Source organism: Quercus suber, unplaced genomic scaffold (assembly GCF_002906115.3).
Source record: "Quercus suber isolate HL8 unplaced genomic scaffold, Cork oak 2.0 scaffold_82, whole genome shotgun sequence".
NCBI classification, from domain to species: Eukaryota; Viridiplantae; Streptophyta; class Magnoliopsida; order Fagales; family Fagaceae; genus Quercus; species Quercus suber.
The window spans coordinates 368,352-391,680 of NW_027069547.1; the positions used below are offsets into that span (position 1 = coordinate 368,352).

Genomic DNA, 23,329 nt, shown 5'->3' on the forward strand with positions numbered 1-23,329 from the left:
CATGGCATAGATAATATAGCATTAAGGGGCCAATAAGCTAGAGGTCAATTGGTATCACCTAAGTTTATTATAAGTTTTAGGCAGAAGGTGAGGTCTTGGGCTAAAGATCCATCCTGTGTGTGTAACTTACCAATAAAAAAAAAGCATTAGCGAATGGTTACTCCATTCAAGTATAGTATCTGCCTTTGGTCACAAATTCTTTGTCATATCTTCAACGGCTACAGCTTGGCTCAGTAAGAGCTATAGCTCCTTCTGTTGCCATGGCTCTTGCAGAGGCATAGTACTCTGAACACCCCTTAATTGGGTGTGGATTAGTATCAACACCTCTGTTGATGAAGAAAGAGAGGACTTAGAAGTGAAGTTTTCCTGATCTTCTCCTTGCTAAATAGCTGAATCAGATCCCCTAGCTGGATCATTTGTTAGTGTTTTGTACAGAGTGTAGAATAGCATATGCCAAGAGAAAAGAGGACATTTATTACTCCAAAAAAATTTTATTTTTTGCATTATCAAACTTGTGATTAACACCTCTTTTGGTCAAGAGGAGAGCGGGGTTACCAACTTTCCGCTTAATCTTCTTGTTGCTACGCATAAGTTACTTTACCTCCTTTGTAGCTGAGAAAGATTCTTCAGATGTTTCACACCTAGCTAAATCTCCTATCGGAGGCATATACAGAGAGAAAAAATGATGGTGAATTATCATAAACACTAGAAACCTGCTGGATTTTGGCAAGCAAAATAGTACTTAAAAAAAAAAAACAAACAAACAACTATAGGAGCTTATTAGGTAAGTTTAGATGCACTGCTAGAAGAAATCATTTCATATATGAAAGAAAAAAGGAACTACATTTTTTTTTGTTTTTTCCAGAAATAACAGTTATGAAGAAATTTCTTTACATGATCTTAGTCTAATATAGCTCCTATATTTCCTTTATTGTAATAAATTTTGTTTTGTTGGCCGGAGAAAAATAATAATAGCTTATATCTAGGGCAAAGACGGTTGTGAGATTTTTATTATTTTCCTAATTTTCTTGGAAGTTTGTCTATGTCCTAGTAGTAAATGCTAAAATTTACAATCATGGTAGTTCTATACCAGTGTATTTATAAAAAAAAATTTCCCAATAATTGTCACAACTATCATAATTTGACATTTTTTTTATTCAATTTCCCCCTAAAGTAGACTAATTCAACTCTGCTTAGTCTTTTAAATTTTTAGTATTTTGATAGTGTTACTACTGCTTTGCTTTATTTCAGTTCTCCTATGAAAAGCCTATTATTGAAGGGGAGAAGCCTAGTTGTTGCAAATTCCTTCCAATTCCATGTTGGAGGCATTGCCTAAAGTCCGTAATGATTGAGAACTTTAGGTTGTCTGCAGATGAAGAAACTCAAAAGGCAGATGAAGAAAGTCTAGAGAAATATTTTCACGAGAACACAGAAAGCTTGGAGAGCTTCCAATTCCTTTCTAGTGGCATTGCTTCATATGTTTGTGGACAAAAAAATTGAGCAAAAATCTTTCTTTGAATAAAAATTTGGAAATGCACTTATGGCCTGTGAGTTCTGGCTTGTCTTGTAGAACATTACTGAATACATCATAATTTGTGTTCTTTTTCAGTCTAGATGAATATTCTATATGTACAAATATTTTGAAATATAACTTTTCTGACATTTAGCGAATGTTTCTAGATGTTCTAATGTTAGCAACTGGCATTATTTGTCCTGGTGTTTTAGTCTTGATTGGTATTGTAATTTCTCAGGTCAATATATAAACTACAATAAATCTGAGCTTCTTTCTTCACCCAACACACCTGTAACCCATCAAGCCAAATCCGTAGGGTTAGGTGTAAAATTGGTTCAAAACTAGGGAAGTACTTTAGACTCAACATTGTGAGGGTCAAATTTTGTATGTGTTGGCAAATCTGAATCAAAATGCATTTTTGATGGAATTGTGTCCTTAATTTTTAGTGTCTAGAGTTGCATTGAAAGAGTACTTTGAAAATAAAAGAAAATTGGTCAAGAGCATGGAAGAACGGTTGCCTCGACTCCAGCCTCAATACCATGCGATTGTTCGAAATTCATTAAAGCTTGACTCCTCACGATCAATCAAGCTTCGGGCCTATGGGTTTCGTTTTTCGGTTTTGGTCCATGATGACTTGCTGGCTTGGGAATTTGTGCACCAGGATTCCCGAAGTTGTTAAAGCATATTTTTAAAGCCATCATCATAGAGAAAAAAACACGCATACTTGAGAAGTGGTTGCGACCTTGTGCGCCTAGGGCTTTTGTACATAACTACTTCTAGTTCACCATTGAGTGCATGTTTGCAGCAACGACACCTACACACCAACATCTTCAACAATCAGAAAGGTTGATTGTGTGAAGTTAGTCATGGATTAAATATTTGTACACAACGAAGTTCACTAGGAAACCAGAAATAAAAATGATAGGCAACCCACTATTCCAAAAGAAGTCACGGTTAAATTGACTTCAAAGATTCTCACTTTTGTATGGAAGTTGTTTCTCAGAGTTGGACCATTTGTCTCACTTGACCGGGTTACATATATGTATTGAGAATGCAAAGATTCTACCAAACGCCGTGGTTTTTGAAAGGTTCGAAAGCTATAGAATAGCCATAGGCAGTGCTTGGATCGAGGATGAAACTTCGGAAACTTCACGAATTTTAAAGCTCAATATAAGCTTTCGATCGGACGATGGGTATAAAGTATTATTTAGGAAATGTGAAACTCTCATTTTGGATGAAATGAAAGGTGTCAAAAATAATCTTTACGAATTAGATTTGGAAAGTTTTCAAAGTTTGAAGCATCTCACAGTCCAACACAATGACAAGATTCAGTATATTTTCGAGTCTATGGGGGTTCTTGATTTTGTCTTTCCTAGTTTGGAGTCAATTACCCTGTGGAATGTGAACAATTTGGAATGGATATGCTACATGCGACTTCCAACGAAGACTTTTTGTAACTTGAGAGTGGTAAAAGTGAGGACCTGTTGTAAGTTGGAATTTGTCTTCTCCTCATATATGGGTGAATGCTTTTCACACCTGCAGGAAATTTATATAGAAGATTGCAAGATAATGAGTGCAATAGTTGCGATAGAAAGAGAAGAAGAAATTGAGGTCGATAGTGACGACAGCATTATGTTTGCAAATCTCCATTCTCTGAAATTAAGGAATTTATTCAAGTTAGAGGGCTTCCTTTCTGTTGTTGATTCTCTTGTACTTCTCAACGGAAAGGTATGTTTAAGATTTAATTTCAAATTTTACTCTTTAAATGTTGATAAGTACTCTTCCACAACCTCAAAAATAAATAAAAAAGATTAGACTATGTTTTGTTGATATCAAGACACATTTTCTTTTTGAAAACTGTCCCAAATGATCAGAAGTATTATTTTTGCTTTTTTTTTTTTTTTGGGAGATTTAGGTACTTAAGTGTTGTTCCTTAGGTTATTCTCTTAAAATTCTGTCATGTGAATTTTTTCTTATGAGATGAAAATGTATTTTTTAGTTAGGTAGACACATGGTAGAATCTTAAGAAAGAGAACTTAAGGAACAACACCTAAGATACTGTAACTAAGTTTTGCCATTTTTTTTTGTTAATATATAATCTTTCTTTTATTTGTCTCATTTATCTGTTGTTCTTTTTTGATGAAAAATAAAGTTGTTTGACCGAACCACATTTGATTCAACGCCAATATGAACATTAATTACTTGATTTTTATATTGCACCAAACTTTAGTTCATCAGAAGTAATCTGATGCCTTATTATAGATTAGGGTGCAACGTGATCCCATTCTTGTTATTCTTAGGTCGAAAATTACATTGAAATGAAATAATGAGTTTGCCTAGTGGATTGGCACCTACTATTAACTGTTTTTTAAATGGGCTTGTTCTACACAATAGTAGTTATGGAAACACAAAAAGTAATTTGGATATATTATAAATTCATGTAGTTTTTTGAAGTTTCTCACTTTTTGTCTCTATATATTGGTTAAATTCAAAATTGGACACTTTTTATTTTTTATTTGGTGTGTGTATTTCACTAATACTTATCAATTTATTTTTATTTATTTTTTGATAAGTAAAGAAGAGAATATTTATAATAAAAGAAAAGCAATAGAAATGCAAGGAGTTCACGGTAGTGAACAAAGGAGCAAAGAAACAAAAGGACAGAAGCAGCCCCTAATCTGTTCTAATAGATGAAAAAATCCATAAGGGTAGAACAATCCAAGAAACCCCAACAATGAGACCAATAACAGTTTTCCCCTCATCATCAAAAGACCGTCAATTCCGTTCTGTCCAAATGGTCCACAATAAACAGCTTGGAACCAAATTCCAAATATTAGAACTATGTTTCCCAAGCAATTATACCAACAAAATAATAAGCCACCACTGAACCTGGCGAGACTCAATCGATCCCAAATAGCCAAAGCATATACATCACAAAAAATGAGCTATCGGACAAAAAAGTAATAGGTGATCCACAGATTTTGCATTACAATAGCACATACAACAACGATTCACAAAGGGCGACCACAAAGCATAAGATTATGTAAGGTAAGAATTTGACCATGAGCTGCTGTCCACATGAAAAAGTCATCATTTTAGGAACCTTAACTTTCAAATGCCCTTCCAAGGGAAAGTGGAAGGAGCTGCATTTTGAATCTTATGATAAAAAGACTAAATATCGAGCTTCCCACTTCCATTAAGATCCCAACAAAGCTTGTTACACCCTCCACCCTTAGGGATTCGGTTTGGATGAAATGAAGAAGGGAGTAGGAAGCCGCTAATGGCCAATTTTTTTTTTTTTAAGAACAACACTGATGGTCACTTTAATATTTAATGAGAAGCAAAAAAAAAAAAAAAGGTCCAATAGGAAATCTAGCAACTATCGTAGCAGCATTGTAAAATATTACAAGAAAAGGTCATTGAACAAGAGTTTTACAGAAGAATAACCAAATTCTCTAATCGAGATAATCACAAATGGAAATACTTATATAAATGTTTTTTAGAAGAACATACTGATAAAATTAGTTTATGTGTTCTGTATTTTAAATTGATTATCTATTTATTATATTGTGACTTTGATACATCCTAATATACTTTTTACACTTGCCAAATTTTCTAAAAAATATTATATTCCAAAATTTGCATTTGGAATATGCATATGCTCTCCTCTTTTGTATGGAGGATCTTATTTTGAAAAATAAAATACATAGTATTTTTATGTTGTAATCACAAGTAAATGTAGTTAAAGTGTAAAATTTGTTTCATAATTTTATAGAATTTGAACTTTCACTTTCCAATTATGTGTGGGACAGAGGATTTGTAAGTAAAGAAGAGAATAATTTTATCTTAAAATAGTTTCAAACTTTGTCAAACCATTTTTTTTTTTTATGAGATCAAACTTTTATATTTTTTAAAAAATAGATCAAAATTTTATATTTATTAAAAATAAATACATTATATAGTGAAAAAGGTTTAATTACTGTTAACAAGTTTGATAGTATTTAAATTCCTATAAAAAAATAGTTTTGAAATGGCTGAAAATTGTTTAAATTTAGTATAATGCTAATACTAGAATTGTCTTTTTTATTTTCTACTACAGCTTGGAATGAAACATTTTTCCAAAAATTGTGCATATTAATTTAAAATTTTCTCAATATACTGTTATCAAATTTGAGTTCTTTTTGTTATGCATATAGGGAGAGAATCCAGTTTGGAAATTAAATTGAATTTCATCCTTATAAGCATTATCATAATCTAAATTTTATCAGCAATTCTTTTAGTACGGACATGACCATTGAGAAAAGGCATGAAGAAATGATACTAAGTATTGCCACACAGTACCTCTTAAATGAAAAGGAATTATTACTCTTCTTCCTTCTTAATTCTTCCTTATAATAGTTAATTACTTTAAATCGTGGTCTTTAGAATATAATTTAACTAAGTTTTATTTGTAGGTTGTCTTTCCGAACTTGGAGTAATTGGCAACAAAAGGCATGGATAGCGTGAAGATGATTTGGTCCAATCAACTCATTTCAGATTGCTTTGGCAAACTAGAAACAATGACCGTTTCAGGTTGCACAAATCTTACAAATATTGTTCTGCCCAATATGTTGAGAACGCTCCGGAATCTAAAAGAATTGAAGATATATGATTGTGACTCCTTAGAAGAGGTATTTGATATCCAAGGGACAAATAGTGTTAGCAGCCGCTGAACTTATTTCCTTAACATTAAGAAATCTGGAAAAAGTGAAGCATGTGTGGAGTATGGATCCTCAAAGAATAATCACCTTTGGGAAATTACGTACCATAAAAATTGAGGGTTGTTCTTGTCTAAAAAGTGTTTTTCCAACATCTGTGGCGAAGGCTCTTATGCAACTTGAGAAGCTAGAGATAAAAGATTGTGCAACGGTGGAGGAAATCGTAGCAAAAGAAGAAGGAATAGAGGCAACCACTTTGTTTGTATCCACAATTGACCACTCTAGAACTTCAAAATATGCCTGAACTCAAAAGTTTTTATCCAGGAAACCACACTTTAGAGTGGCCGTCGTTGAAAGGCTTGTGTATTCAAAAATGCCACAAACTGAAAATATTTGGTTCCAATAAGTCAAGTGTTGAAGAAACAAATGGGCTGGGCCATCATGCTAGTTTTATTCTACAACCCCTCTTTTTTTACGAAAAGGTTAGATCTAGTAACAAGTTACAACAGTCCTACTTTTTTTTGTCTGTGTTTATTTTATTTGGTTTTAATTATTTTTACTTAAAATTATTAATAATTTGTTAATACAAATATGTATACTGGGAGTGGGGTGACTATGTATGCTTAGCAAACTAGCCTACTAAAATGTAAGAGCACAAAGATTAGAGCTCTTACAGCTGTCCTCTTAATTTTTAATTAATAAGAGAATATTTACTTTGTGGTAAATTTTGAAGAAAATCATCTTATCTTTTGACTAAGATATATTTGAACATCTTTAAATATGGTTTTACTTAAGATTGTTAAATAATTGAATTGTATACATTTATTGGACAAAATGGGCTTTTGCCCTTTTCAGGAAAATTAATAAGGTTTATACCCCCTTTCCCAAACTAAGTAGAAAAATGTCCATCTTTTAAAACTCAATTTATGATAAATTGAGTTAAGCTCTATAGTGACGTTTTAAGGAGCTTATAGTGACGTTTTTTAAAACCTATAGTGACGTTTTTTTAACTCAACCTCAATGAAATCGAGTTATAGGTAAAAAAAATTGCCTATAACTCGATTTCATTGAAGTCGAGTTAAAAAAAGTCACAATAGGTCTTAAAAACGTCACTATAAGCTCATTAAAACGCCACTATAGGGCTTCAAAAAAAAAATTTCTAACTCGATTTATCATAAATTGAGTTTTAAAATAGGGGCATTTTCTTACTTAGTTTGGAAAAGGGGGTATAAAGCTAATTAATTTGCCCAAAAAGGGAAAAAGCCCATTTTGTCCTACATTTATTTATTTTAATTAATTATTAAAATTTAATACGATGTCATTAAAATTTGAATCCCGATGATCCAATTTAAAATCTTTAAACTCTTCCATTTTTGGGGGTTTTTTTTTTTTATATATATTTTTTATTTTTTAAAACGGTTTATAAAAAAGGAGAGAAATATTATCTCTTGTTGAATTTCAAAATGTACTAAAAAGAGAGTCAATCATATACACTTTTATAGTATCGTCATAGAGTCAAAGCCTTTAATAGGCTTTCAAGAATCAAGCCGCATATTATCTCAATTTCTATTTTTCGTGGATAAATTATTATCATCATCTAATTTTCATCTCCAATTTTTAATTATGGATCGATGTGAAAGAGCTTGAACAAATAAACCCCTATAATGCAACACAATACCTCTTCTATGAAAAAAGAATTTATTATTTATTGTAGGATTCAAAATATAGTTTCATGATGTTGGCATTTATATATACTAGCCTCTGAACACGCGTTCACTTGTGTGATTAGAAGCTCTACATTTTTTTTTTTTTTTTTCTAGATGAGTAAAGCAGTTTTATATGAGTAAAACAAAGGTGAGTGGATAGGAGAGTGGCTGAATGAGTTCATGTTTTTAGGGAGAGTTGAAATTTGTTATTGCACATTGTAACCTTTATTTCTATGAGAACTCACCGTTTATATGCCAGTAATTATTACTCTTCTTCCTTCTTAATACGTACATGACCATTGAGAAAAAGCTTGAAGAAATGATACTATGTATTGCCACACAATACCTATTAAATGAAAAGGAATTATTACTCTTCTTCCTTCTTAATTCTTCCTTATAATAGTTAATTAATTTAAATCGTGGTCTTTAGAATATAATTTAATTAAGTTTTATTTGTAGGTTGTCTTTCCGAACTTGGAGGAATTGGAAATAAAAGGCATGGATAGCATGAAGTTGATTTGGTCCAATCAACTCATTTCAGATTGCTTTGGCAAACTAGAAACAATGACCGTTTCAAGTTGCACAAATCTTACAAATATTGTTCTGCCCAATATGTTGAGAATGCTCTGGAATCTAAAAGAATTGAAAATATATGATTGCGACTCCTTAGAAGAGGTATTTGAAATCCAAGGGACAAATAATGTTGAAGAATCACGTGATATAGCAGCTGCTGAACTTATGTCCTTAACATTAAGAAATTTGGAAAAAGTGAAGCATGTGTGGAGTATGGATCCTCAAGGAATAATCACCTTTGTGAAATTAGATGTCATAGAAATTAGTGGTTGTTCCAGTCTAAGAAGTGTTTTTCCAACATCTGTGACGAAGGCTCTTATGCAACTTGAGAAACTAAGGATAATAAATTGTGCAACGGTGGAAGAAATCGTAGCAAAAGAAGAAGGAATAGAGACAACCACTTTGTTTGTATTTCCACAATTAACTAGGCTAACGCTCCTAAATTTTCTTGAACTCAGGAGTTTTTATCCAGGAAAGCACATTTTAAAGTGGCCGTTGTTGAATCACTTGTTGATTACCAGTTGTGACAAACTAAAAATATTTGGTTCCACTAAGTTAAGCGAACAAGAAACAAATGGGCTGGGCCATCATGCTAATCTTATTCAACAGCCCCTCTTTTTCATCGAAAAGGTAACAACTTCCCTTGCATGTCTTTACATTTTGTTAATATATAATATATCTACTCATTGGATTATATGTGGGTGGAGTAGGCTGAGGTCAAGCCCAATGGTTGCATTCAAGCTGCACATACTTGTTTAAGAATTCTCGCTCAAATAGATTTATTATATGTGAATTATGATCAAAACAAAAAATTTTGGCAGTCTTGAAGATTGAGATGCCCTTCAATTAATAAAACTAGTATGTAATAAGCACAAGAATGATGAATTGTAGTGATGCAATTGATGTTAGTTCAGGTTATTAAACATATAAAACATACTTCGATAGAATATTTGGAGGTACTAAAATAGTTTTTCCTTGCAATTTTCATGATATTAGTTATGCCAAGTTTCTCATTATATTGCTATTACATATATAATTTTGAAAATCACTATTGGATACTATATATACTACAATATCAATTCACAATTATTGTCTGTGAAATTCTACTAGATACAACACAAAATAAAATAATAAATTGGTCAAATAGAATCTCACAAATTGAATAGGGATGAGTGGATCGTTCAATTCAATTATAGTTTGTTACGTTTGAATGCTCGAAAATATATTGAAAACACAAGAGCTTGTTTAGACCCCCAATAAAAGGATTACGGCTAGATTGCTTTTACCCTAACTTATCTAATTGTGGAAACAAGAGTAAATAAAGCGCAACCAACCGATACTACTCTAGTGCATAAACATGAACAACAAACAATAAAAGTAAAGCACAAGAGTAAGGGAAAAGAGAATGCAAACATAAGATAACACGCCGATGTGTTATTGAAGAGAAAATCGAAGAACTCGGTGAAAAACCTCTCATTCGCCCTCCAAGTGGTAATCGATCCACTAGACAATTAGTTGAGATACATGGTTTAGCAAGAGACCCTCCAAGCCTAATCTACCCGATAAACCTAAGCCTTACAAGCTTCTACTCCAACAAGGCTTCTCGGAACCGTGTCTTGTCTAGCTCTTCGGATTCCGCAACAAGCTCCATGTTGCATATGCCATCCTTGGCTTCTTCCAATGCTTCCCAATAGCACCAAAACCTCACTTGACACTCTAAAAGAGTGTGGAAAGTGTTTGAGCTATCAACCTCTCAATGATATGGAAATGGAGAGGTAGGAGTTGAGGAAAATCCACAAGCAATTGTGTAAAGGATTGTGGATATAACAATCTCTAACTCTCAAGGTGTTTGGCTAGGGTTTTCTTTCAGAAGCACTTCTCAACATTTGTGGGTAATGTGGGTATAAATAGTGTACGCACAGAAAGTGTGTATCAAAATGGACAGTCTGGCAAAACAGAATGTTTTGCGGGTGTCTTGTAGGAAGGCCTTACCTGCGAGATACTCGCAAAACACAGCTATCTCCATCCTGTCCTAACTCTTCGCATTCCAGCATGTGCAAGTCACGAGCTACCCGCAAAAACTCTTCAGTCTTCAATTGCTTGAGTTTTCACACACTTTCTCTCTATCACATAACCCTTACAATCAAATCTCACAATAAATACATGGTACAAAAGATTGAATAAAATTACAATCAAATTTGGCACGGAATATAAACCAACAAAACACATAGTTGTAAATAACAACTTTACAATCTTCCCCTTTGGCTATTCCGTGACAAAACCCGTAAAGCAGACTCTAGACTTGAACGTGAGTTTGGGAACAGTGACAAAACTCACTCACACCTAATTTAGAAGCTGTAAAGTACTTGCACGTATATACCTGTAACTTGAAACACTCGCACACAAACAAAAATTTCATTAAGCTTATGACAAGTTGAACACAAGGTACGTACTTGAGCAAGTAAAGTGCGATCAAGTTTATAAACACTATAAAACATGTAAGCATATCTTGATAATACAAAAACAGTCATTAAAGAATGACTACAATAAACATTTAGCAAGTAAATGCTCATCCGGACACGTAATGCAATTAAGAACAATTCCAAAGTTCAATTGCATGTCCAACACTCAACCAATACAAAATACACGAAATATTTGCATCTAGGGTACAAGATCCTACTAGAGTACAATAGTGAGGTACTTAAGACATATTAGCAATATCTTAAAAGTACAAAAAAAATGCTACAAAGCATAGAGATATACACAACTACTGAATATAAATTGAAATTAAGAACATAGTACTTAAGCTTTAAAAGAAAGCAATAAAAACAAAAATCCAAGAGTTATAGATACTAAAATAGTTTAAATCAAAACATAAATAATGCTAAACCGTCTGTAATACACCAATGTATATAAGATCTAAGCTATGCTCCCCCTCAACTGTGCAAGCTCCCCCTCAAAATTTTCTCTCCCTTTTTGATCGGAATGGCCAAAGAGGCTAGAACTGATTAGACTTTGAATCTGATCCTCGCGCCATGGACATGTCGTCAATCTATAAAGACAATGTAGTGATTTGTCCCTGGACGTATGCAAACTGGTCGCAGTGTGTTGCACATGGGAGTCTAGCATGGTAAACATCTGATCCACTCTATCAAGAAGTTGATCAAGTCTGTCACGTCCTCGTGTGGGTATTGAAGAGGATGGCTGTGCTGAAGTCTCTGGCGCAGAAATGAATCTATCAATCTCCTCCTCTATATCTCCACCCTCGTCCTTAACACGATCCTGTGGTATTGTATGCACACCTTTTTGGAGCCCTTGATGTGAGTTGTGCTCCTAGTGACTATGTGTGCACCAATGGGATAGTCCCTTTGAACCACAGTGAGACCACTCGGAAGTTTCAGCTTTGCCTTAGCAATTAGTCCCATAATCAGTGAGGGAAAAAGCATAACTGTTCTGGAATTTTGCTTTTCAATGCTCTTCTTCAATATATGGAAGATGTGACCACAGATATCAATCTCCTTGTGAGTAAAGAGATTGTACAGAAATCTTGTCCTTGGAGCAGACAACATAGTGAGGTTGGTGACCGGATACAGGTTATGGATCATCACATATGCCAATGTCCTCATCTCCGGTGAAAATGGGATTATATTCATGGATGACTTCTTCGGTGTACCACCAAGTATCCTTATCATCTCCTCAGTAGAACCTAATCTATCTTCATATTGGACTGAGATTGGCTAAGAGGGAGGACGAATCTCCAAAAATTCTTGAATCTATCCTTTGTAATCATAAATTCTTTGTGCCTCACCCAGCAATCTATACGGTTTTCTTCCACAGTAGCATTTGAGAAAAATTCTCTTATGATCTCTGAGTAAACAACCCCAACCAGGTTCAACAGCTTGGTTGGTCCAAGTCCTTTCTTTGAACACCTCAGGGAAGGGGTCCTCAAGGGTTTCTAGCTTGACCACCCTCTCCATAATAATGGTTGCTCTCTTGTAGCAGTCATTGTATTTCATATCGGCCTTAGCAGACTTGAAGTTATCAAAATTAGTGCATGGACATTTGGATGACTTCTTGGTTGCAGAATGTTTGGTAGGAGACATCTGCATAAGGAACAAAGAACAAAAACAAGTGCAAAAACACAAAACAGAACACAAAACATGATTAGATTCAAGTTAGTCCAAAACATAGGTAAAACAACCTAAAACAGAGCAAAATTAACTCAAAACAGAGCAAACATACATAAAACAATATGCTATAAGAGTTTAACCATGTAAACAAAAGCACAATGCATGAAGAGCATTACAGTGCATGTGTGTGCAACATGTGATGCATGGGGTGTGCCTAGATGATGCCTAGGTGTGTGCTTAGTGTTTACAAGGCATGGCATTGAGGCACAAAATGGACAAAGTGTGAAAAACACACAAACACTGACCAAAAGATGGTAAACAAGATCAATCAAGACCTAATCCAAGCATTGGAACTTAGTTGAGTTCAATTAAACACAAGAGTGTCACTAGGACATTCTGTCAAACACCTAGCATGCAACAGTGAAACCCAACTATGAACAATGCAAGAACATGATGAAAAATGCCTCAATACATGCTAAGAATGCCTCAAGGGCCAACACAGATAGACAAACATCAAATGGGACTCAGCCCAATCAAAGATTTGGAAAGATTTTCACAAAATTAAGAACCCCAACCCATTTTCAAAAAATCCCCAAATTTTAGAACCCTAACTTAAATTTCTGCATAATCTCACATAAGTCACTTTGCGGGGTGCTTAGTCGCGAGCTACCCGCGAAAACTCTTCAGTCTTCAATTGCTTGAGTCTTCACTCTCTCTCTCTCTCTCTATCACACAACCCTTACAATCAAATCCCACAATAAATACAGGGTACAAAAGATTGAATAAAATTACAATTAAATTTGGCACGGAATATACGCCAACAAAATACATAGCTGTAAATAACAACTTTACAACGTTCAATATCTTCGCATATAAAATATCTTAATAGAAATAGTACAAAAAATGTCCACTGTTAATATATATATATATATATATATATCTATATATATAAATTACCTAGCTAGTAATGGGTTGTACATAGTCATGGTATATTACATAATTTTATGCTTATGTTCATATTTGCTTGATCATGCTTATTTTGCTCCATATGCATATTAAGTTTTCTGCATACAATGATATTGCTATGTTATTGTGTTTCAGGAGTTACTTATTCATATGTTCAAGAGCTTTACAGAATCTAGAGTTAGGTGTGAGTGAGTTTTCCAACTGTTCCCAACTCACATTTAAGTCTAGAGTCTGTTGTAGGGTTTTGTCACGGAATAGCCAAAGGGGGAGATTGTAAGGTTGAATTTAATCAACCATTTAATTGGCTTTATTCCGTGACCAATTTGCTTGTATTTTAGCATTTAGCAACCCTATATTTAGGTGGGAAAATTGTAAGGGTAGTGTATGAGAAGATGTGAAGAAAAGCTCAAGAGTGTGCAAGAAAAACAGAGGCTCGCAGCTAGAGCTCGAGGGTGGATCGCGACTGGCAAGCCGCGAAAGGCTGACACGTGAGAGGCACACTAGGAAGCTAAAGGGTCGCGCCAGCTGTCACGCTACAAGACAAAAGTTCCAGTCTAGCCAGGCTGTTACGTCGCGACTTGAACTCGCGACTTGGACAAGCCGCGAGACCAAGTCACCAACTTGCCCTGTTTGGCAAAAACTGACGTTTTGCATTCCCTTCTCACCCTACTATATATACACCCTTATATCCATCATATTGAGAGAGCTTCCAGAGAGAATCTTGTGAGAGAAAACCCTAGAGAAAAACAAGTTGCCTTATCCCCAATCTTCATCTAAAGAGACTTTACAAATGCCTCTACTCTCTTCCTCTCCATTGTCATACCCTTGAGAGGTCATTTACCAAACCCTTATCTCACCACACCCACGTCTGTGAGAAGGTCCATTTGGTGCTTTGGGAAGTAGTTTGGGAAGAAACCAATGGTGATTGGTTGTTGCTATGGTCTATAGCGGAATCCGGTAAGCTAGAAAAGAAAAAGGTTTGGCGCAACCTCGTTGGAGCAGGAAGCTTGGAGGGCTTAGGTACTTGGGTAGATTAGGCTTGGAGGGTTTATTGCTGTTCATGTATCCCAACTACATTTTCTAGTGGATTATTGACCGCTTGGAGGGCGGCGAAGAGGTTTTACGCCGAGGGTTTCGGTTTCCTCTTCGATAACACATCGAGTGTTGTCCTTGTATTTGCATTTCTCTTCCCTTTATCTTTACCATTTAATTACAGTTGTGTGTGTGATTATGGTTTAGATTGTGTCTCTATTCAGATATAAGCTGTTTATCATTTTCCGCACATAAGTTGTTTGTTATATAGCTTGTGTTGGTATCTTTGTTATTGGGGGTATAAACGTTCAAGGGTGTTTCATACCCATATTGAACTTTCAAAATGCATGTTCAGTTACAAAAATGATTTCTTAATTCTTTACTATATTGGCTAAAGTAAGATTCTACCAAAATTAAGCACAGATATTGAAGAAAAAAAATCTAGTGCTCAATCTGAGCTCCAAATCACAGTGGTTTCCCCCTTTAAGCCATAGTGGTTCATACTTCTCTTTACACAGTTCCTAGAGTTGCTTACCATGGGAGCAATCAACAACTTCATATGAAGTCCCCTACAAAAGGATATAAAAGAGTCAGACTACAAAAAAATTAATTTATACCAGCATGTGGTAGCATTTTCACTTATTTTAGAAAACTCTTTTGGTCGGAAGCAAACAATCTACTTGTGATTATAAATGCTTACTTATAAATGAATGCCCTAAGAGAGGAAAGACCATAGCTCATTAACCTTAGAAGATTTTACAGAAGAAAAAGCTATTAATATTGGATTAGAAATATATATTTTTTGATATGTTTGGCACGACCAACATGAAGATTTATTGAGTTTTTCTGATGCGTCTTAGAAGTGTTAAATATCCACTCTTAATATCAGTGCTTCTCCACCAAAAGTCTACACATATGCATATCCTAATAAATTCCTTAATGTATACCTGTACGAACTTGCCCAAGTTTAAAATTCACAGAAATATAGAGGACAAAACAGGGGTATGTTAAAGTTGCTGGTGATGGATAATGTCTATATTCTCGTGTATTTTTTATTTTAAAGTTCCTTTGACACCTAAATGTGAAAAGAAAACAATTGAAGAGAAGCAATTGTCGTTGAACATTCAACTTGACAAAAGACAATTAATCCTATCCATGAAGAATAGATGATCATTGTACATATACATATTATCATTTCTTAAAAGTATGAATTTTGGATGGCTGTAGGTAATATGTTGAATTTCAGTGATAAAAAAAAAGTGAATTTCGCAAAAACTCTTCTCATAAAATAAAAAGGAAAAAGTTACTTTCCCACCAACAATGAAAACCCAATAGGAACTCAATATGCCATCAAAAAAAAAAAAAAAAGAAAAAAAAAAAAGGAAAAAGGATAAAGAATCTTTATAGCTATCAATGATGAAATAGAATAATAACAGAGCAAAACCACAACAGCATTAAAACATTTTGTAATGCTTGCCTAATACATTAGGCATTCAGAATAGTCAGCTTCATTTGCATCCTTCCTGGTATGCAAAGTGGGCAAATATGGGCTCAACTATATTTTAAACGGTGTGTAGTGTTGCCAAACAACATAGTTTTATCGCTTTGTAACTCGTAAGTGGCAGAATTTTAAGGGGTCATTTTTCAATTACATTACATTTTTTTGAAAATAGAGTAAATATAATTTGTTAAGGTTAATATACAAAAGAATATGAACCTAAAGATCATATTTTAAATTGTTAAGTTTACTCAAACTAAAATGGTAGTCGTGAAGGCTAAATAAAGAGAATGTCGTTCTTTCAAAATAGAAAGATACATGACACAAACATTTTTGGCAACATAGGCTCCTACTTCATTGATTATTGCCTTATACATGATTAAGAATTTAAGATAAGTAAAAAGCTAATCTGAAACGATGAAGCCCCATATCTGCTTATTTTTAATATCCTCTAGGGAAAAATATATATAACTAAAGTTAGAACAAATTTTGATAAAATCAGTAATTTTTAAAAATAAATTTATTCGATTGTTAAGTTTTTGTTGACATTTTTCCCTAAGAATAACTTTTCTTTGATAATGAGGTTGCAAACATTATCAATGTAGAAAATCCATATGAAAATATGCACTCCAAAAATTAATATCAAAAACTGAAAGCATACCTTGCTCGGAAACTTCAAACATCATAGAGTCTCAAGTATATAGAGTCCCTAAAACAATAGGGGTAAAAAAAACTATTATTGAGAGCATAATATATTCTTAGATCCTTTCATAAATTAAAATAATGGCCAAAATGACAAAAAAATCACAATAACAAACTACAAAATTTGGACTAAAAATTATAAACTTTGACACTTTCAATAACATTAACAATAAATTATAAACTTACTATACATGGCTTGTAAATCTATGGACATCAAAGGGACATGAAAAGTCACAATCCTCCGATTCATCCCAAAAACTACCCTGAATCATCTTTTCTGTTTCTTCTCTTTTAACCTATGAAACGTGTAATAATTGGACTAAATTAATATTAAATTTCAAGAGTGGGATGTACAAATACTGCCTAGAATCATGATTGGAACAAACAACCTAGAAACACTCCTACAGATACTAATGTAGGTTTAATGATTGCGTTGGTCAAGGAGGTTTGTGTGCGAGAAAGCTGAGTCGCTGTAAAGGAAGAAGCAAATTAAAAAATAATAAAAAAGGAGGAACAATCCAAATGGAGATAGATATAGTCAAGAAACCATGCAATAATTTATTAGTTGTGACGTTAAGCAAACATGGCTTAAAATTCCAATCTGCATAAAGCAATAATTTTTTCCGAAAAGATCTTCACCACGTATGTTAAGCAATAATTTACTATGGAGTGGTGTTTATGGGTTTCCTACCTTTCCTTGTGTTTACTGTTAATGCAATGTGTATCTGCTGGGTAAAAAAATAAAAACAAAAAATACCTCTCAAATTAACCCTACATCCTCAACACAACCAAACCCATGAAATTTATTCTATAATTTGACATCTAATCCTCTTTTAATAGCATCTAGTGATTCATTGTATATTAATAATTGATGAAATTTTTTAAATAATAATAATTTATATCAATACCTACAAGCTCCTTCAGCAAAATCACCGAGCAAGTCCAATTGCTTCCACTAACAGTACTGAATAGAGCCTACAAAACTGTATAGAAGCACATAAAAGAATTTAATAGAATTTATAAGCCAACAAATAACCCAAAAAAAAAAATAGAAAATAAGTATCTCTACCTTTCAACAACAACCATCATATAAGGATTGAAGAAAAAAGAATTAAAAGTAAACTACAATAGTAGGTATTCAGTTGAAAGAATTAAAACCTAAAAAAAGGTGTGTACGCAACATGTATTCCTCCTACTCCTCATTCATAAATGGATTTCTTTTATGTCCACGACCAATTAATTACTTGACCCAGCCAGCAACAAGAATTATTTCTAGCAGTACTGAATAGACAATCACTTTTAAGTTGCATTAACACCGCTCACAATTTTACATGAAATTTATATCAATACTTATAAGCTCATTGAGCAAGTCCAATTGCTTCCACTAACAGTATTGAATAGAGCGTACAAAACTGTATAGAAACACATAAAAGAACTTAATACAATTTATAAACCAACAAATAACCAAAAAAAATAAGGGTTTCTAAACCTAAGTAAATTAGGATTTCTAAGCGTGATGTGCTGCACCCAAAAATACAAATTGAAATTGTATTCAATTTTAAATGAATTTGTCATAGTTGTATTTAAGCTATAGCTCAAGCAATAAGAGGCAACAAATATTACTCCATAAGAAAATATTCTCTTCTTGGCTAATAATTTTTAGGAGGGTTGTCGCCTTGAATTCAACTAAATTCTCTAAATTCCATCGGTCACAGCATAGACCACGTGGGCATGAAAAGAAACAAAAAAATAATCCAAACAACAATAAAAGATTTTCACAAAATAGACATTAGTTTTTTACCAAGCCTTTGATCTTCATTGATTTTAATTTCATTAATTTAAAACTAAGTTAAACCAAAAGGCACTGATAATCAATTTAAAAATAGCATCACCCTCTCTGCAAAATGTTGTTATTCTCATTTGCTAAAACCTAAAATGCAAAAACATTCATAAAACCCCAAAAATTGCTTAAGATTAGAGACATGGTTAGGCAGTTTCTTTGTTATTAAATAGGGGATGGCAGAAACATTTTCTTATGGCAAAATAGATGCATCCAAAAGGGGACTTGATCCAAGTTTATGAGAATAGAGTGTCAATTTGATCTCCATTAAAAAAAAAAAAAGTTGAAAACCCGAAGAATGATGAGACCCTTAGCTACAGTATTACCCGAAAAAGACCACGGCCACCCACTATATACTTAACTTTTCTTCCCACCACTTCTCTTTCTCTCTCTCTTCCAAGATCTTTCTTATTTAATTGTTTATATCATCTTTTATTTTTCTCTCACAACCATACAATACTGGACAAAAACTACCAAACAATCAGCGCCTTTTTTCTTCTCAAATTCCCAGTGTGGTTGTTGAGGAAAATAGTGGGCTTCTTAGGGTTTGCTAAAGACGACAATCACGAATCCAAAGACAAAGATGATGGCATAGAAAATTTACAGAGTTATACCTCTCCAGTATGAGCAAAGCAACTGTGGAGGTAATTCTCTTCCACAGAGCGTATGGACTGAAAATTTTTCTCTCTACTTCTGATTGCTTCCTTCTTTCTCATCGGCCTATCATTGGAACTTTCTCTCACGCTTGAATTATCCTCATCAAATACCTTGTTTGCATATTGAAAAAAAAAAAAAGGAGAGAAAAGAGATTAAAGCTCTCTAATACGTGATTAGTTGCAACCTTTGTGTGTTTTAGAGTTTGAGAGAGGAGCAGAGGAGATATAGATGAGAGAAAATTTTCTAAGTTTCTAAGTCCATGAAATAGAGAAACTATCCTCATCAATTACCTTGCATATTGAATTGCTGGGTTGAAAGCTAATGAAGCAATCTATGCTTGATCTGCCCCCAAAAAAAAAAAAAAAAAAAAAAATAGAGGAGGAGTGAAGCGTNTTTTTTTTTTTTTTTTTTTTTTTTTTTTTTTTTTTTTTTTTTTTTTTTTTTTTTTGACGAGAACATTCCTAAGATAAGTATTTGAATTAAAAAAAAAAAAGGTCGCATCAAATAGCAAGCATAAAATTTAAAATAAGAACAATAGTAAAAGCCCTAATATTGTTCACATTTATTTCTTTTCCAGTACAATTCTAGTAACAATTGAAGCATCAAATTAATAACCTTTCACACATTTTTTACTGTTTAGTTTCTAACAAAACCAAAAACTCAAACTTTGCTCGTTCAATCAGTCCCCAATTGAACCACAAACAAATTCCAATTTCCCTCATCATTCCCTCACTTAATCCTCCATTTTCTCAACAACCAATCAAAAACCTCACTGTTTCTAATTATGCAAACTGAATAATCCCTTGAGTTATACTCTTTAAATAAAAATAACAAATAACAGAGCATATATAATTACAACTTTCTTGGGAAAGAAACAGAGATAGAAAGCTAGAGAGAAAAAGTGAGTTAGGGCAAGAAGGAAAGAACCAAACAAACAACATCAAAATTTGAAATCGACAAGCCGTAACAGAAAATCCCAAAACATCAAAGCAAATATCTAAATCTATACCTATCCAACCAAAATACCCAAAAACTAAGTCATATTAAATACCCAAATATAAGAAGGGGAAAAAAATAACCGGTGGCAGTTTCGGTGATCTGATGATGGCAAGTAAATGGACTGAACGGTGTTTTTTTCAATTTTTTTTTCTCTTAAGAATGATTCAACAAAACATAGATCTGCACAAAGCAAAAATTAATTCAAATTTTAGGGGTGAACCAAAAAAAGCACAAACATAACAAAAAACTGCAAAACAAAATACAACAATCGAACAAAAAGAACTCAAGGAATTGTAAAAATAAATTTGAAATTAAGGGAAAAAGGGTAATTGAATAGAAACCAAAAAAGGGTAAAAAAAATCCCTAAAAACGAAAAACAGAGCAACTACAAATGAAAAACTTTAAATATATACTGCAAAAACCTTAACAACAATGGTAGAGAAAAGGCATGGGAAACGAAAATATAAAAAGGGGAAAATATTTCAACAAAAAATTAAAAACAACATAAATGAAATGACAGAACTACATAATTCTATGTTCTTCAGCACCAAATCGATTTCAGTTTGAGAGAAATCATCAATAAATCTACACTCTACACTAATTTTCAAAACCCTAGAAACGGTAATTGAATAGAAAATCAAAAGAAGGGAAAAAACATGCCTATGGAGTTGCAACAAAGAGGAGGAAGTCAGAGTGAGTGTGAACTTTCGATTGGGAAATATTGAGTTTGCGTTTTAGTGTTTGTGTTTTTTTCTTTTTGAATGGGCGGCTTGATGTTTTTATAGATACACGTTTGATGAAAGTGAGCCTCTCCAAACGCACCGTATAGTATTTTAAAGAATAAATGGTAAATGTGGTAGCATTTTGAGTGGCCTTTTTTCCTAACGTAGCAGCATCTCTTTAAAGGGCTTCTGCTTTTATATATAGTATTAGATTAGATTAGATGGGAAAAGGGGATTTTGAATTGAAATATACATTTATTTACATAATCATGGAAACTCGGATTTTGGCATGTAAAAACATGTTATGGTTCAAAATAAATTAGCATGTTATCAAATGGTCAAAAATCTGATTAATCAAGTTGCGCCATTGTGCTAATACAAATCAGTTTTTTTTATTCAAAAAAATTCATTATTTCATGTGAATTATTTTTTGGAGCATCATTTTGTTATATGAGCGACAAATATAATATAGTTGGACCCAAATTCACATACTTAACATTTTGGTTTTAGTGGTGTCCTAATAATATGTTTTATTAACTACTCAATTGGAATCTTCCTAAAAAGTTCTCTCTCCAACACAATCTAAGGATGTATGCCACCCAATGCCATCAAATAATACCATAATAGTAGAGAAAACAATAGTGCGGAAAATTATGTAGAAATTTGATTTAGGTATTCAAATTATATATGTGTCAATACCATATTTTGTCCTTCTTTGATTTACGAGAAAAAAAAAATTTAGTTTGACCTTTGAAAATTATAAAAATTGCATTTTTCATTTAGAAATTTGGGAAATCATAATAATTAAATTAATTTTTCTCTATTGGATGATGTATACATAAGCTTTATGTTTGTTGGCCAAGTTTGATTAAACTAATCAACCAAAATAAAAAATTGAAAACCAAAACTTAAAAATTAAAACAACAACAATTTCCATTTTCTTATACTCAAATGCATCTCTCAAACTCCTTTGACCAAGATTTGACTAAACATTTGACTGTTTGATCATGCCTAACTCTAGGATGAGTCTAAAGTCAAGTGAATAATAAAAAAATAAATAAAAAAAAGAGTGAAATGTAATCACTTTTACTATAAATGCCCCCTTATCAATCCTAGTTATTAGGAGGGAGGAAAATGTGACTAAGACTCTTAAATGCATGTTTGTTTGGTGTCTATTTTGTGTTCACTTTCCTTTTAAGCACTGGTGAGCAAATTTCAATTCCACTATTTGGTCATGGATTCCACAAAATGAAGGAGTAGAATATTGTACATGGTAATGCATAATGGTTAGGTTGTTTGCAATTTTTTTATTATAATTTCTTGTACAATAATCTTAGTATGAGCATAAGACCTATTGGAGGTCATTGTTCTCTATGCCATTGTTGTCATTTTTATTTAATAGAAAGGAATGTATTATATCAAATTTAAAGGTACATCATTATATTAAATATGTACAAGATCATTGATTTTCTTATTGTATTGGTTTAGTTGTTATCACGCATCTCCTCATAGTTATTCCTTTGGCACCTACTACCTACTACATCGAGCATTGCACATTTACTATTGTGGTATCTTCTGCATCTAGCATTGTTTGACATTTGGAGCTAGTACTTTTTTAGGAAAATATGGCTAAATAAACAAGTTTTGATTCAACAATACAACCCCTAAAAAATTAACAATTACAAAAATAAATAGATAAAGTTAGAAAGATCTCACAAACTATAGAATCACGCAAAATGCGTTGTCTTTAAAGGTTGATTCGTGCCACACGGAGTAGTACTCAGTGTGAATGGCTCTCTTGGCTGAACAATCCTCTAGGATTAGACTGTAGCAAATTCTTCAAGTTGGATGCACACCCAAGCAAGAAGAACTAAGAACAACCTTACTTGCCTTTTCTTAAAATTAACCAAAAAAATTGAAGCTAAAATTTCTGTGCAGAAAAACTAGAGCAAATAGAGGAGGGAGACGGCTAGAGAAGATGAAGAATGACTTATGTGAATAGTGTGAGTTGTAGGGTTTTATAAGCCAACTAAGCAAAGGACTTGGGCTGTTCCAACGATTACTGTGCATACCCAACGGGCAACACATTAAATGCCTCCAACGGGCTGAATTGAATTGGGCTAAAAGGAAAAGAAAGGGAAAAAGAATGAGGCCCAAGCCTAAGCCAACACCTAGCCCATTGTATTCCAACTTACCACTAGAGATATGCAAAAGCTTATAAACTTATAACAAGGTTTATTCCTAACAAATGTGGGACACAAAGCAAATGTTAAGTGTTTGAAACACACTCACTC

At 33.2% G+C, this 23,329-nt stretch overlaps 1 protein-coding gene and 1 long non-coding RNA gene across 6 annotated transcripts in view; one reads left to right on the forward strand and one right to left on the reverse strand.

Moving 5' to 3' along the window:
• LOC112028507 (probable disease resistance protein At4g27220) overlaps window positions 1–8,417 on the forward strand; it is an 89,608-nt gene extending 81,191 nt beyond the window's left edge. Inside the window, exon 6 of one of the 2 annotated variants that reach the window (XM_065773870.1) lies at window positions 8,376–8,417. Coding sequence is in view for 1 of the 2 variants with exons in the window: in XM_065773871.1 (XP_065629943.1) it covers window positions 5,968–5,991 (24 nt within the window). In the remaining variant the exon portion in view is untranslated. Of the gene's footprint in view, window positions 1–5,967; window positions 6,194–8,375 lie in introns of those variants that run through there. The other variant, XM_065773871.1, reaches the window with a different exon arrangement.
• A 6,530-nt stretch (window positions 8,418–14,947) lies between these two features.
• LOC136067711 (uncharacterized) lies at window positions 14,948–20,497 on the reverse strand. 4 transcript variants are annotated; one of them, XR_010629125.1, is made up of 6 exons: window positions 19,605–19,696; window positions 19,272–19,424; window positions 17,726–17,800; window positions 17,004–17,113; window positions 16,777–16,824; window positions 14,948–15,186 (listed from the first exon to the last, which is right to left on the reverse strand). It is a non-coding gene; the product is annotated as an uncharacterized LOC136067711 (long non-coding RNA). The 4 variants fall into 4 exon arrangements; XR_010629122.1 differs by lacking the exon at window positions 17,004–17,113; XR_010629124.1 differs by lacking the exons at window positions 17,004–17,113; window positions 19,272–19,424; window positions 19,605–19,696 and adding an exon at window positions 20,394–20,497.
• Between the last annotated feature and the right edge of the window lie 2,832 nt (window positions 20,498–23,329).